General features: G+C 44.5%; 1 protein-coding gene across 1 annotated transcript; it reads left to right on the top strand.

Annotated features, from left to right (window-relative positions):
- The first annotated feature begins 1,912 nt into the window (after positions 1-1,912).
- On the top strand, positions 1,913-16,788 carry LOC111149043 (OCIA domain containing 2). The gene is made up of 7 exons (XM_022505935.1): positions 1,913-2,077; positions 3,818-3,946; positions 8,273-8,369; positions 9,674-9,727; positions 12,923-12,970; positions 13,936-14,053; positions 15,622-16,788. Exons 2-7 carry the CDS (start codon positions 3,881-3,883, stop codon positions 15,701-15,703), a joined length of 465 nt encoding a protein of 154 aa, XP_022361643.1. The 5' UTR covers positions 1,913-2,077; positions 3,818-3,880; the 3' UTR covers positions 15,704-16,788.
- Positions 16,789-19,854: the final 3,066 nt, after the last annotated feature.

Consider the following 19,854-nt stretch of genomic DNA (forward strand, 5'->3'; position numbering starts at 1 on the left):
GAAATGGCAGAGGTTAAACTTCTGACTCGTGGTAACACAAGGTGAAACTAGCAATAGAATGATATCACTTTCACTTGGAAAAGGAAAAGGGAGTGAAAAGAAACTGGCAAATTGCAAAAAGTAATCCAGTCTGGGGGATCTACTAGGGAACACTGAGCCTCCAAAACCACAGTATCTTGACACACAGCCTTCGGATCCCGGCTCATCCATCCATCCATTCATTCTTTCCACTACTATTTCGGGGCCCCTCCCGTATCTGGCATGCTAGGTATACAACAACGAACAAAACAGATATCATCTCCTTCTGTAGCTCAAGAACATTACACGGAGGCAGAGCAAACAGGCTTTGAAAAAAATAAGCTCAAAAATAAGTATATAAGAACAACACATGATACGCGGCAAGGAAGAAAATAGGGACTCCTGCTATGAACGAGAAGGGAAACCTACTTTCGGCTGGATGGGGGTCAAGGCAGGCTTCCTGAGGAAGAGTCAGAGAGGGATGAGTAGGGAAAAGCCAGGACAGGACTGATGGGGAGACGACTTCAGTCAAGGGGAGGCTCCATGCCAGACCTCAGGGGGACAGAACTGAGAGAACCTGAGGAACAGAAGGGAATAGAAAAGAGGCAGGAGTGGGTGGTGGAGGGGTCGGCGAGAGGATGAGCACCATGGAGGGGCTGAAGCCAGAGGCATAGAGACCAGTTGGGATAGTAGGAAACAGTGAGAAATGCCGGAGCCTTCTACTTGGATTACAACCTGTCTTCCAACTCAACACACTCCCTAAACCCCAGTGCCCTGATCCCAGGGGAGAATCTCAACTAAGGTCAGGATGAGCGATACAGATGACAAAGGCACCCAGCAGCTTCCCTTGTCAGACGTTGGGAGTGGCAGGAAGCCGGAGCATGTGGACAGAGAACAACAGAAAGAGAAGGCTTGGGAACCAAGCTGACCTGGCTCTCACTCCAGGCTCCCAGTGTGGCCTTGCACCACTCGATCTATAAAATGAGCTTAACGGTACTCATCCTAAAGGTCGTAAAAAGGATTGCATGGGGATGGGTGAAATGGTTGAAAGTGGGCAAATAGTACAGACTTCAGTTATAAAATAAATCACAGGCACTTAGTGTACAGCAATGGTGATGATAGTTAATAATATTGCATTGCACACTTGAAAGTTGCTGAGTGAGGGGCGCCTGGGTGGCTCAGTGGGTTAAGCCTCTGCCTTCGGCTCAGGTCATGATCCCGGGGTCCTAGGATCGAGCCCCGCGTCGGGCTCTCTGCTCAGCAGGGAGCCTGCTTCCCTTCCACTCTCTCTTGTTCTCGGGGTGGTGAGTTCGAGCCCTACCTTGGGTGTAGAGATCACTTAAATAAGTAAGTAAGTAAGTAAATAAATAAATAAATAAAAGCTCTTTAAAAAGTTGCTAGATCTTAAAAGTCTTCATCTTCAGGGGGAAAATTTGGGGGGAGGGTATTACTGTATAGTGAAGGATGTTACCTAGACTTATTGTGGTGATCATTTCACAATGTATACAAATATCTAAGCATTATGTTATACATCTAAAATTAATACAATGATATACGTCAATTATACCTCCATAAAAAACAAACAAGAAAGGCTTGCCTATAAGTGGAAGTAAACACTTGACCTAGGGGCAGCGTTCAGTAGATGGTTGTTGCCGGGTTCTTTAGGATGAAAGGAGGTAACAGGTGAACCCCACCGAGAAGGCAGAACCTACTAGGTGTCGGGACTCCGAGTGAGGCGGGAGTCTGCGAGAGCCGGATCTCAGCCTGAGCAGCTGCGGGTGGGCGCTGATGTCACCCCCCGAGAAAGGAACCGCAGCGGGGGTGGGGTGCGCTCGCAGAGGGGCGGAGCCAGAGGAGGAAGACGCGGCCCCGGCAGCTGCGCAGGAGGCGAGGACCGGGCGGCGGGGAGAGAGGAGCCGGGAGCCGGCTGCGGTGGGCGCGGGGACTGCGCCGGCAGGCGGGAGCAGTCTGGCTGCGGCTGCGGTCGCGGGAGGAGGCGGGCTCCGCTGGGCTCGGCGGGCGGCCGGGCGCGGCTGGCTCCGGATCCCTACCTGCGCAGGTGAGCCCGCCCCGGGTGACAGCTGGAGGCATGGCGAGGAGCTGGGGGCGGGGGGTTTAGGGGCGACGGCTCCTCTGCCGCTTTACTGCCGGGGTCCTCAGCGGCGGGGGGAATCCAGAATCGTCCCTGTCAATCCCTCCTGGCCTGGCTCGAGCTCTGGCCCAGGTCCCGCAAGCGTGGGGGGCTCCGGGTCGTGAGGCGGCCTGAGGCTGGAGATGAGGCGACACCTGCGGGCTGATAGCCGGCTTCCCTCCCCCGCCACCAGGAAGTGCCGCGACCCCCTCCGCTGTCCCTCTGAGCACGCGCCGGTCCTCTTCCTGCAGCAGGCCTCCCACCCCCTGCCCTGGTGTCGGCGTTCCTGCCGCCCCAACCACTGAAAAAGTGGAGGGACCCCAAGCCCGACCAGGGCATGGTGGTGGGAGCTGCACCCGGATGGCAAGACCCTCCCAGGAGGCTTGCTCAGATGTGCACCGGGGATTCAGTGGGTGCGAGGGGGCCTGACCACCAGAGCTGAGACATGGTACCTTTGCTCCCTGGTTTGAGTTAGCCGCCTAATGCCTGAGCCAAGATGATCTAATTTGGCTTTAGGTCAGCAAAATCTTCCTGGAGCTCATCAAGAAATAGGTCAATCTGAGGGCAAAGTTGCCCTTTACTGTTCATTGTGGCCATTGTTGGTAGAGGCGGGGTTGGGAGGGTTCAAGATCCACCTGGAAACATGCCCATCATTGCTAAATCACTTTTCTGAGCCATGTGGTACCGATAATTCGTTTTCTCCTTTGGGAACCCGCCCCCCGCCTTATCAACTATTCCTTCTCAGTCATTTCCTTAGCCTGTTTTGTTTCCTTTTTCTTCCCTTGTTGGTATTCCCTTGGCCTCAAATGTTCACATTTTCCAATACTCTTTGTAGACAACTTTATTTGTTTCTTGCTTTACCTCTCATCTTTATGATAGCTGCTCCCAAATTCCTGTTCCCTGCCTATCCCTAATCTGTAACTCCAGAACCAAATTATCAAATATTCTCATTCCTACTGGCTAATCCCAATGTATGCCCCCACAGGCACCAAATCCCACATTTCCAAACTCAAATTGATCATCGCTATCCTTCCCCAAGGTCTTGGTTCGGGTCTCCTCAGTTCCTTGGCTGGACTATTACAGCACCTTCCAAACTGGTCTTCCTGACTCCGAGTCCATCCATCCCTTGAAAACTCAACAGTCTTAGTCTTTGGTGTCTTCAGAACTAACCCGAGAGAATAGTACTTTCTTCCTCTCCTTCCTTAGTACCCTGTATACCCGTGAAGGAGCCCTTTGCATGTTGGATAGCTGCTGACTTGTCTGTCTTCCCCTTTAGACCAGGAGTTCCTTCAACACCAATTTTTGTCTTCCCCTGGCCTGGCACATAGTAGACACTCAATAAATATTTCTTATATAGTTAGTGACCTTGTAACAAATTGAAACCTTTTGTAGGACACAATTTTTAAGTAGTAAAACTGTGCATGGTGTGTCATTTCACTCCAACCTAAATCCTATTTGTCCCCATAGTGAGTTAATTTGTGTGTGTTGGTTGGGGAAGAGCATTACATGAGTCTGCAGGTGGTTGGAGACTAAGACTAATGACAAAATGAAAGTAAGTTTTCCAAATTGCTGAGCTGATGCTAAGGGTGTTTTTAAGGTTGATCTCAAATTCAGCCATAGTGACTGGATGGTGACCTAGCCAGCATGACTCCCTTCTTCTTTCCTTAGACATCGAGTCAACGAATAAGCTGAGCACATTCAACTAGAAGAGAATCAAAGACTAGAGTCATCATGGCTTCAGTGTCTACTCACGGAAACCAAGATAAAAGCCACCATTTGCCACCACCAAGCAAGCAGGTATATTTTTAATTCGGAAGTCTGCCAACTGAAGAGGACCATCACGTAGGACTTTCCTTAAACCTCATCCTTGAGCAGTCAGTCTTACTGTGTTCAATCTGGCACTTTGCTGGATGGGTTCAGAGACAATGTGACAGGGCAGGAAAGTTTTGTTTTGTTTTGTTTTGTTTTTTTGGCTTCCTTGAAAAGGAGCCTTTTAAAATTTTATTTATAAAATCCTTTCTTTTCTCTTTCCTGTTGAGAATCCAGCCTAACTAACTCTTATGTAGGCTGTCAGTGACTGAAGAAGTTTCCTTTGGCAGAGCAGCTCTCTTAATTGAATCTAACAGAATGATACATCATGCTTGTTTTTACATTTTGTTGCCAAGGCTAACCATATGAAGTGTATATGCTGCTGACAGGTGTTCCTTAACTACTAAAGTAGCATTCAGCTTGAGAACCGTAGCGTTAACAGGGGCACATCCTTACAAAGGGTGAAGAATGAATATTGTATGTTTCAGGGACACATACATGAAGCAAAAAGAAAGTATTTTGGTGGGTAAATGGAGTTCATATTCTCTAGCATCAACTTTTCCAGCTAAAAATGGTTTCATGAAGGAGGGGATGTTTAAGGAGCGAAGTTTAGGAGAGGCAAACAGACAAATGGTATCAAGTCACAAGGAAAATGTAGACGCCCGAGTTGCCTCTGTGAAATAGAGAGCCATGAAACATGTATAGCTATACAAGAAAGGATCACCAGAGCTCCTCCGGGGAGACAATGCAGAAGCATCGGTCTTGACAGCAGGACTCACAGCAGCTGTAGTGGTCAGGGTCCCTGACCCCAGATGTGGATATATATGGGTGTGTTTGGGGCAGATGAGGAAGGGAGGCGTTCCCTACCTCTGCCGCAGCCACTGGCAGAACCAAGAAGAAATTTTGACACAGGGATAAGGAGTGCTTGCTGAGCAACTAAGGTAAGTGGAGAGGGGAAACAGCTCCTCTCACTGCCATGACTCACCCTGACCTCCATCATCTGTGTGCTGTGCTGTGGGGAATTTTAAAGAAAGAAGATGGAGGTCTACCTACTTGTAGGTAGAACTCTGAAGGCATAGATGCCACAGGGTCCTTCCACCTTATCATCATGCATGTAAAGTGCTTAGCACAGTGCGTGGCCCATGGGAAAGTGCTCAAGAAATGGTGACCATCGTCCACATTGACATCTACTACAAAGAGTCCAAAAAGGAACATTGGCAAAATCAGCAAAGGAAGACTCAAAAGCCAAAGAGCTGCACCTCAAGAAAAACACTAAATATCCAAGTGGTAAATGGCAGAGGTCCTACATAAATAATTCACAAACAAGGAAATACAAGTGTGACTTGTTTAGCAAGGAACAAATTAAATAAAATTTGTTTTAAAAAAAATGGATGAACCACCCAGAGATGGATAAAATTATTTTCAAATCACATATCTGGTAAGGGTCTAGTATTCACAATATACAAAGAGCTCTGACAACAACAAAAGGACAGCCCAATTTAAAAAAAAAAATGGGCAAAGGACTTAAATTAGTATTTCTCCAAGGAAAATATGTGAATGGCCAACAAGCAAAGGAATAGATGATCGATGTCATTGGTCATTAGGGAAATGCAAATCAAAACCACAATAAGATACCATTTCACAATCACTAGCATGACCATAATTCAAAACAGAAACAATTTTGTTTATTTACCTTAAATTAACTAAATAAGTTATATTTTTAAAAATTTAATGTGCTAATTTGGAAAGGAACAGAAACAAAAGAGAAAACGAGAAGTGTTGACAAGAATGTGGGAAGACTAGAACTCTCATACTTCGTTGGTGGGATTGTACAATGGTGCAGCTGCTGTGGAAAATAGTCTGGCAGTTCCTCAACAAATTAATCATAAAATTACCATACGGCCCAGCAGAATTGAGAACAGATGTTCAAACAAAACTCACACATCCACGTTTAGAGCAGCTCTACTCACAACAGCCAAAAGGTAGAAATGACCCAAATACCCATCAGTAGGTGGCTGGATAAACAAAATGTGGTATATCAATACAATGGAATATTCTAGAGCCACAAAAAGGAAATTAATTACTCACACATGCTCCAACATGGATGAACCATGAAAACATTATGCAAAGGGAGAGAAGACAGCCATGAAAGGAAGCATAATGTATGATAGCACTTACGTATCCATAGAGACTTAAAGCAGATTCATGATTGCCAGGCAGCTAAGGGTTGGGGGTAAGCAGGGAATGAGGAGAGGCTCTTTAATGAGCATGCAATTTCCTCTTGGGGTGACAAGAAACTTCTGGAACTAGACCGGGGTCGTGGCCGTACAGCATTGTGGGTGTCCTTAGTGCGTGTATTGTGTACTTTAAAATGGTTAAAATGACAAATATTAGGTTTTGTGTCTTTTACCACAATGAAAAAGTATGGAGCCACTGTATAACCCAAGATGACAACCGAGGTTAGTTGAGGGATTGCTTCAACATGCGAGGAGAAGGGCATTCGGGCTGAAAAATATGTATATTCTCAAACACATTAGTTACCAGAGAAATGCAGGTAAGAATGAAATAATTGCATTGTACTTAGACTATCAACATTTAGAAAACTAGAGAATGCCAGATGTTCCAAAGTCTGTTCTTTACTCTAACCTGCTTCGAATCCAGCTTAACTAGCTCTCAGGCAAGATCTGCAGGCACAGAGGAACATTCAGGAACTGCTGGTGTGAGTCGATACTGATGCAGCCATTGGGGAGAGAACGCCAGCAAGACTGTGCAATCGGGAATACACATGTCCTCTATTTTACTTCTAGGTATCTATCTACACATGTTCTCATGGGAGACTGTAAGGAGACGTGCTGGAGAATTAGTTAGCAGTTAGAACAGTAACAGCGGCAAGAACAATTAGAACAGTGACCTAACAGCAGTTAGATCTTAAGCGCATAGGGCTGAGTTGAAAACATTTTTTGAGTAATGTTAAATATATAAAACAATGCCATTGGCATAAAATAGATGTCCGTGCCCGCAACAGTGACCATTGTACAACAACGCATACCAACAAATGAGCCCCATTAAACCCCCGGAATGGCAGTGATGGGTAGAGGAGAAAAGGAACGGAGAATGTAGGCAAGCACGAGTGAATAATACATGTGCGCAAAAGGGGGAGGGTCATAAATGGTGGGAGTTAGTCCAGATTATAGCGTATTGATAGGATAAAAAGAATACTACAGATCTAGTAAAAAATGATCACGTCAACCATGTCAGTATTTCCACCAGAAATTATGTGCAGACCACTCACAAACATGTAAAAGAACCTGTTAAGACAGAAAGTAGAGGGGCACCTGGGTGGCTCAGTGGGTTAAGCCTCTGCCTTCAGCTCAGGTCATGATCTCAGTGTCCTGGGATCGAGCCCTGCATTGGGCTCTCCGCTCAGCGGGGAGCCTGCTTCTTCCTCTCTCTCTCTCTCTGCCTGCCTCTCCGCCTACTTGTGATCTCTGTCTGTCAAATAAATAAATAAAATCTTTAAAAAAAAAAAAAAAGACAGAAAGTAGAATAGACAGGGCACCTGGGTGGTCAATCCTTAAGCGTCTGCCTTCAGCTCAGGGTCCTGGGATGGAGCCCCGCATCGCATCGGGCTCCCTGCTCCGTGGGGAGCTTGCTTCTCCCTCTCCCACTCCCCCGGCTTGTGCCCCCTCTCTCACTGTGTCTCTCTCTGTCAAATAAATAAATAAAATCTTTAAAAAAGAAAGAAAGAAAGTAGAGTAGACAAATAAAAAGCAGTCTGTTGATGAGTTCATGGCCTTAAAATGCAAACAGAAGTAGAAATAGGTGAATCCGAATGCCCGGTCTATAAATAACTATGCAGTCCCCTGCTCTGAGTGGGATCTCAGATACATAAACATCGTGCCTGAGGGGAAATCTCTTCTTCACCCAGGAGGCAATACTGAGTTGGGTCCTAAGGACGCCAGGCAGGCAAGGGGCGCGAGAAGCCTTGCAGGGAGAGTGAGCCGCGTGGACAGAGAGGCTGGAGGTTGGAAAGAAACTCGGGTCTCAGCGGTCATTCATTCTGACCAGATACCTGTTCCATGCTTGAGTCAGTGAATCACTCTGCTTCTCCCGCTGGGATTCTTTCCTTGCCTAAACCCATCCAGCATTCCGGGTTGGAAGGTACTGGCTGAGACCGGTCGTGACTGCTAGCAGCCACACAGCACACACGCTGGGTGACCAGAGTCCAGAGTCCGCCCTGCGCTCCTCTAGGGAAAACAGTGCACGTGCTTTGCTCATGATTCCGGTCAACTCACCACACAACTTTCCTTACAGAGTCTGTTGTTTTGTCCGAAATCAAAACTGCACATCCACAGGGGAGAGATTTCGAAGATTATCCGAGAATGTCAAGAAGAAAGTTTCTGGAAGAGAGGTAATTGCTCCCCTCTTAATCTTAGTTAACATTATATTTGCCGCAATAAACAGCCCTCAGTGTCACATTAGAACCATGGTAATGACTCACTTTTGAGCAGGGACTTTGCACTTCCTCCTGCCCGGCCTGCCTTATGTAAGACGAGGGTGTGAATTCACACTGTGCGTTCAAGTCTCTTCCAATTTAAAAAATTCATGATCTGCCATTTGAAAATGTCATGATGGGGGCCTATAGATATAGTCCCAGTGTTTTGCAGCATTGGGATAATGTATACTTTGAAATGTGCATCTTGATTTCTAAGATCAGTCAAGTTCAGTGTCAAAGGATCGGAAAGGAACATTTTAGAACTTGATATTCATTATACATTATTATGATTATTGATTGTGCTCCTAGAAATGCATGGTGTGTGTGTGTGTGTGTGTGTGTGTGTGTTTACAGCCAATGAGTCATAACTTAAGTGAGCACTAGAAGATTAACATTTCTGTATGACCCACTCATCTACCATCAGGTAGATAGGAATGGGGAAGTCGGTTGCTCTTTGATTTTTCTGGGTCGCCAGGAAGAGCTAGATGTTCATCTGCACTCTCTGCTCTTGGAAAAATTGTTGCGTTTTGATAGAACTAGAAACTGCCTTTGCCAGACTAACTTGCCTGTTTTAAAAATCATAGCTCAACACCACCCATGTTTAACACGAGTATGACCATCTTGTAATCTTCAGAAAACAGACCTCCCCAAATTGTGCAGCAAAGTATCACTCAAGACAAAAAGCTAGGAAGGGTCCTAGATGGGGTATGACGGAGTTTATAGTGTTTTTTTAACTTTTACATAGGATTAAAAATTTCCAAAGCCACAGCTCAAAGCAAACTCCCCAGTTCAACGGCTAAGTGGGCACACATGCCGGGATGCCTTTGTCATAGGTCGTGCTCCGAATCTGGTGCATGGGGGGGGGCATCTGTAAAAGCAGATGGCAGGGAGGGAGTAGCATGGATAGTTTTATCCCCTTCATGCTGGGCTTCAGGTTGAGGGACTGGGGCAGATCTCAAGAAAACTCTGCCTGCGGCGTTTAATAAATATTTGTTGAATAAGTGAAATAACAAATGACTGAAAACACGTTGCCCAGCATATTACATAGAACACGGGGTATGGTACATAAACAATGCATTCTGGTACACTGAAAAGAAAAAACAAAACTCGTTGCCCAGGTAGATAAGAGGAAAAAAAATCCCAGACTAATTTCCCATGACTTTCTGGATGGGGTGCCAAGCTTGGAAATAGCGATAACGAAAGACACTTTTCTTTTACAGCTTTGCCTTTTTCTCTTATGAGCATGCTCGCCACCCAAGGACTAGTCCACCAAGGTAAGATTCTAGATCTATTGAACAATTAAACTTAAGAAATCCCAGTTTTCCCTGGCCCTCCTGGCAGCTTTTTGGCACTTGGCCTTTGTTTTTTGGTGAGGGATTTATTTCTGCCGGTCTTTGCTAATTTTCAGACTAAGTACGCCGCTCTCCCGAAGATGTCCTCATCTCCAGGCTGAGTGTCTATAGTAGGTTATGTGGCAAAGGGAAATTAAGGTTGCAAGTGGTCATCAGCTGACCTTAAAATAGAGAGATCATTCTGGATTATCTGGATGGGCCTGGTGTCATCAAAAGGCTCATGAAAACTGCAGGAGTGGATCAGAAGGCGGAGCAGAGGGGTGGCAGCAGGAGAAGGGCTCGGTTCAACAGCACTGGCTGTGAAGACGGAGGCGGGGCCCATGAGCCCGGATGTGGCTCCCTCTAGAAGCTGGAAAGGCAAGAGACCCTCGAGCCTCCGGGAAGAAGGCAGCTCTGCCAATACCTTGACGTTAGCCCAGGACTATGGTCTGAATTCACATGGTGAACTCTTTAAAACCCCATGCAGTGGTATTAGGGGATGGGGTCTTTAGCGGGGAGGTAGAGCGCTCATGAAGGGGGTTAGTGACCTTGGAAAAGAGACCCCACAGAGCTCCCTAGCTCCTGCCATCACCTGATGAAACAGCAAGAAGTCTGCGACCCCAAAGTGGACCCTCACCCAACCATGCTGGCACCTGACCTTGGACTTCAGCTTCCAGAACTGAGAAATGAGTTTCTGTTGTTTATAACCCCTCCTCCCAAGTCTGCCATCTTTTGGTATGGCCACCCCAATGGACTGAGGCATCTAGGGAGACCCGTTTTGAGCTTCTGACCTCCAGTACTGTAAAGGAACAAATTTGTGTTGCTTTAAACCACTAAGTTTGTGGTAACTGGTTCAGAGCCCAGGAAGCCAATGCCGTGCCTTTCTGTGCACAGGAGTCCCTGTGTTTTCCTCGGGCTCTGCTACGGTTAGACAGAGTGTCTCCTTCAGAAGTGGGTTCCAGAGAGGAGATATGTGGCATGGAACTCCACCTGCGTGCTGGCACCCTGTCCAATCTGAACAACAGATCCAGAAACTAGGAGCGCCCAGCGTCTCCTCAGAGGGCCTCTCCCTGACTCTTAGAATTTTCCACATTTCCCATCTAACTCTCTTCTTTCTTCTTATTTCCATCTACGAGAGCACGTTTAGGCCTTGCTTGGGCCCCAGACAACAAGAAGGCATTTGACTTTGTTGAAGCTGTACTGAACACTATACTGAACACTGCTGATCACCAGGACTTTAAAAAGCGTATTATACCCAGCAAATGTGAGAGAAAATGTTCTAGTTCTTTCTGGGGTCTCAAAGACCATATATGTCATGCGTCTAGGAGAATCCCATCTCACTCAGTGTTACTCTTGTCTTTAAAGTTGATTTATTAAATATGATTTCATTTTTTAAAGATTTATTATTTATTTTAGAGAAAGAGATCACAAGTAGGGAGATGGGCAGGGGGAGAGGGAGAGACATCCTCAAGGAGACTTCCCACTGAGCATTGAGCCTGACATGGAGCTTGATTCCAGGACCCTGAGATCATGACCTGAGCAGAAGGCAGAGGCTTAAACCACTGAGCCACCCAGGCACCCTGTCAGACCATTTCTAACAACAAAAAAATATGGCCACAATATCTATGTTATGTTTTATAGACACTAAATTGCTTAAAATCTGCAGTCTCCCACATGTGTGCAAATATACTTTTCCAGGTTTGTGTATTAGTTTTCTATGGCTGCTGTAATAAATTACCACAAGCATAGTGGCTTAAAGCGATATAAATTTATTATCTCAAGTTTCGGAGGTCGGAAATCCAAAACAGGTCTTGGTGGGCAGAAATCAAAGTGCCAGCAATTCTAGCTTCCTTGGGACTCGGGAGAGGTTGGTCTGGGCCTTTCTTTCCCTTTCTAGCTTCTGGAGACCACCTACAATCCCTGGCTCATGGCCCCTTCCTCTGTCTGCAAAGCCAGCAACACTGAGGCAAGTTCTTGTCATCCTGCCATCTGTCTGGTTTGTCTCTGAATCCCTCTTCCACATTCAAGATGATTACATCTTGATTACATCGGGTCCACCCAAATGATCCAGGATAATCTTCCTGTTTTAAAGTTATCTGGGGACACCTGGGTGGCTCAGTTGGTTGGGTGTCTGCCTTCCGCTTGGGTCATGATCCCAGAGTCCTGGGATCGAGTCCTGCTCAGCGGGGAGCCTGCTTCTCCCTCTGCCTGCTGCTCCTTCTGCTTGTGCTCTCTCTCTCTCTGACAAATAAATAAAATCTTAAAAAATAAATAAATAAAAATGAAATTATCTGATTAGCAACCTTAACTCCATTTTCTTCATAGTTTTCAGGGATTGGGATGTGGACATGTTTAGGAGACCATAACTCTGCCTACCACAAATTTTAATGTTTTCATGTAAAAATTATGATCAATAGGCTATGAATCTCTAAACTGAGACTTTGTGTTCAGTTACTTAAAAGGAGGAGGAGGCGATGCCTAATTGCTTGGAACTAAGTTGTTAGTTCTGCCTTTGCCTTGATAGCTTTTTTTTTTTTTTAAGATTTTATTTTTTAGGAATTTCCACACCCTGCATGGGGCTCAAACTTAAAACCCTGAGATCAAGAGTTGCATGCTCCATGGACTGTGCCAACCAGGAGCCCCGCCTTGATATCTTTATTTATTTATTAAAATTTTACTTATTTAGAGAGCGACCCCGTGACTGTGAGAGAGCACGAGCTGGTGGGGGGGGTGGGCAGTGGGCAATGGAGAGAATCCCAAGCCGACTCTGCTGAGCAGGGAGCCTGACATGGGCCTTGATCTCACAACCCTGAGCTCATGACCTGAACAGAAACCAAAAGGCGGCCTAGAGCCAGCTGAGCCCCCCTGCCCGCCCCCATCTTGGTATCTTTAAGTCACTCTTGAATTTTCTGTTTCATATTCTTTTCCTACACATTTTGGCAAGCCAGTACATGCTACTCGCCGACAAAGGTGATTTGAGAGTTAAGCTCCATCAAGGACTGACTTTTAACTCTTTAAAAACCTTCTCTTTAGATTGAGAATCTGCGCGTATTGTAAACATTGACGTTTTCTTTATACTTTATAAATCTGAATAAGTTATAAAATGAAATAATAATGTATTTCTGTATTGTTCCTTAGGTTATTTAGCATCTAACCCAAGATTTGGATCATTGCCCAAAGTTGCACGTAAGTTATAGAAGTTAAAAAAACTAAATTCTTTTTTTTTTGAAGGATGTTTATAGCAACTGGATATATGGATTTTCAGGCCAACCAAATTGCATGTGTTGACACTCTGAAAAATCGGTCTCCATGTTTTTGTCTCTTTGCACTTCTTAGTTCCTGCAGCACTTTCTGGTATAAGGCTGGGCAGTAGGGACCCCACCTTCGACAGGCCTCTTTAAAGCTTGGACCAAAGAGAGACCAACAACAGAGCCTCCAAATGATAGAGCCGTTAAGGTTTTGAATTTTCTCCTTTTGGCCATCTTTTTCAAAATATTTTGTATGACGGACCTAGCCAATGAATACTTTTCAGAAAGCAGGGACTTTCTAATTCTACATTAACCACAAACGTGGGGGGTCGTCTTATTCGAATAACTCATGGTACATAGACCCGTTAGGTACAAAGAGAATGCAGTCCAGTGTGTGGGCTGAAACCCCATTCCCAGCAAGAAGAGCAGGTTGGGTGTTTCTCCCTGGGAGGTTCCCTCTGCCTCGTGACCGCTCCTCCTGGCCAGCAAGATGGGTCGTGGCTCCCCCTTCTCTAACCCATTGAGAGAGTTAAGGGGATTTCCTGCCAAGGAATTTGGAAGCTACCTATAGCCACAACCCAAACCCCATCCCTTCCTTCTGTGGTGGCCTCAGACATTCATTTGCCCGCTGGGCCTCCCTCTGGCTGCCAGTGTCTAAGACAGCACCTTCTCTTCCTCTATCCCGGTCCTTCTACCACCAGCTCAAAACTGAGGAGATCAGAAAGTCTCCATTTCCCAATCCTGCTCTTTAATAGGGAGATTCACTGGCAGAGATTTTGTTTGTTGATTTATTGTGGTACTTTTCACGTAAAAATTACTACGGTTCATGTAGAAAGTTCTAGAAGATAATTAATGGAGGAGATTCTGAACTTTTAAATGATTTGTCCTAACCTGCTTTTACAGTTGCAGGTGTCTTGGGATTTGCCCTTGGAAAGGCGTCATACATACGAGTATGCCAGAGTAAATTCCATTCCTTTGAAGACCAGCTACGTGGGGCTGGTTTTGGTCCAGGACATAACAGGTTTGTAACTTTTTAAAAAAATGTTATTCAGTTCTTATTCCAGTACAGTTAACATACAGTGTTCTGTTAGTTCCGGGTGTGCAATCTAGTGATGGTCGGTGCTCATCATGATAACTGTCCTCTTACTTCCCATTCCCTATTTCACCCATCCCCCCACCGACCTCCCCTCTGGTGACCATCTGTTTGTTCTCTAGAGCTAAGAGTGTTTCTTGGTTTTTTTTTCTCTCTCTCTCCTTTTCCTCTTGTTCATTTGTTTTGTTTCTTAAATTCCACATATGGGTGAAATCATATGGTATGTCTTTCTCTGAGTGACTTGCTTTGCTCAGCATAATACGCTCTCACTCCATCCATGTTGTTGTAACAGGTTTGTGACCTTTTTGATTGAGGGATTGTAAAGAAAGGACTGATAACAAGTTAAACGAAGGCCCTTTCAACACTTATAATATTAAACAATTATCTAAGTATCCATATATTGGGGAAAAAACCTCTTTAACTCTCCATTTTTGAGTTGTTGCTATTCAATTTCAATAATAATTACTTATTACTCAACTTACTCAAATAATTACCTATTTCATTTGCTCAACATTTCATGAGCACCTACTGCATTCAAGGCAATGTGCAGTAGAAAGAATGCCTTCATCAGCAGACATGGCTTCTACCATCACCGGGCCACACGCAACGGGAACAGGTTTCTCTGCTGCAGGACTTCTCAGAACCCTTCTAAGTTAATGTGTATCATGATTCCTATTCAGAGGTGTGAGCTCCATTAAGGACACATAAGGTGTCCTTAAGTCCAGAGCCCTGGACTTAACGACATTCCCTCTGCATTTCGAGTACCTGTTTGAAACCAGTTCTACCACTTACAAAGCTGGCTAACCTCGGACAAGCTTCTCACATTCTCTCATCTTCAGTTTTCTCCTCTGTAGAAAATGGTGATCAGAACTGTTTTCATGACATGTTGTAAGGAATAGAAATGATTATTTAGGACAGTAAGTGCTCAGTGTATAATAGCTATTTAGAAATAGCTATATATTTAGAGCTCTATATATATAGCTATATAGAGAGAGAATATTTATAGGACTAGTGGTGGGGACACATTTCTCCAAAGACCCTCACTTGTCACAGTGGATTCTATTCTAGAGGCAACATGGAAACAATGGACATGAAGATCGTTATTGGCCCTTTTGGGGGGATGAAATTCTGGGAGTCTCTCACCAAGAAACAGCTCCTGTTTTTCCTTTAAAAAATTAGACTTGTGAACTTTAATGTAGACGATGTCTCTTAGGGGATACCTGGGTAGCTCAGTTGGTTAAGCATCCGACTCTTGATTTCGGCTCAGATCATGATCTAGGGGTCATGGGATCAAGTCCCGCACTGGCCTCATGCACTGCATAGAGTCTGCTTGAGATTCTCTCCCTCCCTCTCCCTCTGCCCTTTCCCCACCGCTCGAGCTCTCTCTCTGTCTCAAAAGAAAAGAAAGACAAAAAGAAAAGTCTTTCGGCAATGTTGTCTTAAGACTAGACCTTCCAGTGTCAAAGCACAAACTTCTGTTTTTGCCTCCATTCTAGGCACTGCCTGCTCACCTGTGAGGAATGCAAAATTAAGCATGGATTACATGAGAAGGGAAGTTCACAGCCTTCGGCTTCCTAAACTTCTATCTATGGCTTTTGATGTTTCTCAAACCTCTGAATTTGTACACATTTAAAATTTCCAGTGTACTTTAAAATAATATATGTAGAGTGGAACAGAAACATTGTGATTTCTCGCACTCTTTTGAAATGCTTTCTGGGGAAGATTCCCAGTTGATTTGAGCAGTATGTGTTTGTCTATTTGAGAACATGTCCCGAGCACTCACACACCGAAAAAGAAATTATGTGGCACTCAGTAACTTGCATACAGCTAAGTTAAAAGATCTTAGAGTCTTCTCTCATCCAATCTTTCAGTCCGCATTTGTTCAGGGTTTTAAGATCTCTGATAGAGGATGAGAATGAGTGTTGAGGAACTTGGGAAGTTATGCCCCACCCAAAACCAATGTATATAGAGGTAGAAACAAAGGGCACAGAAGTGTGTGTCTTACAGGCTTGAGAAGTGCTTTCTAAAATGGAGGGACCAAGATTTTTAATTTAATAAAAAAATATCTCCCTTGAAAGAGTCAGAATCTGAATCTGCTGCCCTTTCAGTGATCCAGATCACTTCATGCCTGGTCAGTGGTGAAGTTTCGAAAAGCTTTACGTTACGTTACTTTACGTTATGAAAAATCTTTAGGTCACTTGTTTAGCTAACGGGTTCATGCTCACGGTCAACACTAGAGAACGACGTTCTTCTGTATACTGCTAGTGGCCTGTATATAAGTACATACGACTTTCCAAACTGCCTCTCCTCTCCCAAGGAACAGTTTGTTTATGGCAACAATCACTGGAAGAATTAATTCATGGAATGATAAACTTTAGAGCTTAGAAGCAGCCAATCCAGCCAATAGGTGGATTCCTATCCTCCTACCAGATTTTTTGCATGAAAAAAACGACCAACCAACCAACCTCTTCCAATGGGGACCTTGTGTTTTATGGCAAGTTGTCTGAGCCCTACATAAAAATTTCCCTTGCATCTTTGCATTTTCTCGGGAAAATGCTTTATGTATGTGTCACCATTTATATATTGGGCATGTGTGTGAGTGTGTGTACATGTTTGTATTTTACTTAATACATCTTAAAACCCATACCATGGAGGTAAAAAGGGAAATCTCATCAGAAGTTAAGAATTGATATAAAATATTTTATTTTAAATATCAAAAATATTTGGGAGTTTTTGTTTTTACATGAACTTAAGTGTCTGAAATGGAGTGATTTTGACTTTGTCTCCTGGCTGATTACATAGCGTGGTCTTTCAGTAAAGAAAATGCTGTTTCTGTCCATCCGAGCACGGAGCCAACATCCTAGCTTCACCTATGCACTTAAACTCCTGGTTTCGACAACTAGCAATTTGACTCTTTGTTCTCTCAGTGACTGGCAACAATTCAGAATGAGACACATTTATTTCCTGCGTGCCAGAAACTGATTTCCCAGGGATCACAACATCTTCACATCGCTAAGCACAGCGAGTCGATGTTGAAATCAGTCTTGGAGTACTGGGAAAAAAAAAAAACAAATTATTGGTGAGAGGGCCCATTGTTTTCACAGCTGACATCTTCGTCACTCTTCTGAATCCATTTGGATTTATGATTTGGGCTCTCTGCTTTTCCCAGGCAGGTAACTTATTCACCGAAACAGTTTATCACAGTGATCTTTCCTTTCACAGTGTGAAAGGAAATCAATAAATCAAAAACTGGAAGGTTATTGAAGAAATCTCAAAATTTTTGCGCATTATCTATCGTTTATGTTAGGAAGCACGTGTCTGAGGCAGAATGTCTGTTTCTTGTAGGAGGATGTGTCCAAGGAGTGGCATTTGTCTTTCAGCATTTAGAAATTATCAAGACTCATCAGCACCCTGGTCATTAGCTTGTGAAAGCAGCACTTTCATGATTTAAAAAAAAAAAAAAAAAGATATACTGTATATAATACTTATATATTTTTAAAAATTCTCACTTCACAAAGACATTCTCAGGGGCAACTGGGTGGCTCAGTCGGTTAGACATCTGCCTTCAGCTCAGGTCATGTTCTCAGTGTCCTGGGATCCAGCCCCACATTGGACTCCCTGCTCAGCAGGGAGTCTGCTTCTCCGTCTCCCTCTGCCTCTCTGCCTACTTCTCCGTCTGTCAAATAAATAACATCTTTTAAAAAAATTATATTCTCAAAAAAAATTATATTATCTTCCCTTGCTGTCAGAATAGATGACTTATCTATTTTCTGCTAATATTACGAAAGTAATAAAATTTATCTTGAGTGACTTGATTCATGAAAATGTCAGGTAGAGAATTTTCTTGATATTCAAATAATGCAATCTGTTAACTGACAAAATTTCTCCACTTTATTTTTTAAGATTTTATTTGTTTGTCAGAGAGAGAGAGAGCACAAGCAGGGGGAGTGGCAGGCAGAGGGAGAAGCAGGCTCCCTGTTGAGCAAGGAACGAGGTAGGCAGGACTCGATCCCAGGACCCTGGCTGGGGTCATGACCTGAGCTGAACGCAGATGCTTAACCGACTGAGCCACCCAGGTATCCCAGATTTTTCCACCTTAGAACTCAACTGCAGAATTCGATTTCATTGACATTGAAAGTTTGCAGAGATTTCAGTGATTAACCCAGAGGCAGTAAAGCCCAGGCCCAGACAGAGAACAGAACTGGGTGAATATGGGCGGGGGTGGGGGGCAATGCCAAACACTGGTATAGCGTTCACTTCCCACACACACAAATATGTGGGCCCACTGTTGCCAAATCTTCCAGCTTTTGAAAACAAGTAAGCACAGGTTTTTATATGAGACATCCTAGTTTTTGTGTGTTCATCCTTTCGTATATTCAATGACTGTGCTCCCAGTCTGTGCCTACACACTCTCCTAGATCCTGGAAATGGAGGAGTGAACACCACCAACAAAGCTGTTCTTATCACGAGTTTGTGGCTTGAAATCCAGTCCAACCTCCAGCCACAGCAGGAATCCCTTCTGTGGTCTGGGCAGTGAGATTATAGGAGCCGTGTACCTGCCTTCCCTGGGGAGCGACGCGCCTCTTCCTCTTCCTCCTCCTTCCTTCTTTTTTCTGGTCCCACCCAGCCCTACAAAATAGGATTCTTCCTCTTTCACACAGTAGCCTTTAAATATTGGGACACATGTGCCTCTGAGTTTCTCCAGCCATTGGAGTGGGTTTCCAGCCCCATCACATCTGGCCTGGGGACACCTTTTGGTTTTACTGTTCTCTCGATACCAAGACTGCAAACATGTATTGATCAGTTCAGGAGAGACCCAGATTATGGTGCTTTTCATTTCCAGCACTTGAACTGCTAGCAAGAGGCCCTGCATCACACCCCGTGCTCCTCTCAAGGCTCCACGGCATGTTGACCTTGAGTCAGCTACACATCTGCTCTGTGCCTCCATTTTCTCATCTGTAAAATGGAAACATTTTAGGCTCTCCTTACAGGTTGTCCATGAGGATTAAATGAGCTAATCCTTTAAAAATGCTTACAACAGGGCATGGCTTGAGTAACCACTCAAGGGATGTTAGCTATTACTACCACTACTACTACTGTCAATGGAGTCCAAAGATATGTGATTGTGCCACACACTTGGCCTGTGCTAAGCTTTCACATGACCCACCTTGAGGTCAAGTCTTCCCATTTTATGCTACACAGCCGGTCATTCTGAATTTGTGTAACTCCATTACACTCTTAGCTTTTTTTTATTTCACGATGCTATGATCTGTCCCTTTCAGTTTAAAATTTGTGATTTAACAGGTGAGTCGTGTCCATTAATCCCTTTGCTTTCTTAATGTATGGCATTCATAGTAAGTGCCCAAAGAATCTTTATCCACTGAATGTTTGAAGGATTTGTTGTAAAATACAAACCTGGAAGAGTGGTTAGGTTTATTAGAGCAATTCTCTCATCTCTAGATGTGGGTGGGACAGGAATGAGGGTAGGTATGGGAAGGCGACGAAAAGAAGGGTGGGAGGGAGAAGTTAATGATGGTGGGAAAGAAATACCAAAAAGGTACCTCACTGAATACCCCCCCAATTTTGAAAATTGGGGCTGCCACCACAGGCCTTATGATTTGAAAGCCCAGAAACGGCTTCACTCATTAACTTGACATTTTTCAGGATCTACTATATGCAAGGTAATGAGCTAGGAGAAATAGGGGTATATTCGTACGGAAGACAGTCCC

This window comes from Enhydra lutris, unplaced genomic scaffold (genome assembly GCF_002288905.1).
Source record: "Enhydra lutris kenyoni isolate GAN:26980312 unplaced genomic scaffold, ASM228890v2 scaffoldscaffold21, whole genome shotgun sequence".
In the NCBI taxonomy this organism is placed as follows: Eukaryota; Metazoa; Chordata; class Mammalia; order Carnivora; family Mustelidae; genus Enhydra; species Enhydra lutris.

Coding starts and splice junctions, on each gene's coding strand:
- LOC111149043 (XM_022505935.1), top strand. CDS start 3,881: ATGGCTTCAGTGTCTACTCACGGAAACCAAGATAAAAGCCACCATTTG. Junction 8,370..9,673: donor AGAAAGTTTCTGGAAGAGAG/GTAATTGCTCCC, acceptor TTTCTTTTACAG/CTTTGCCTTTTTCTCTTATG. Junction 14,054..15,621: donor TTTGGTCCAGGACATAACAG/GTTTGTAACTTT, acceptor CCTCCATTCTAG/GCACTGCCTGCTCACCTGTG.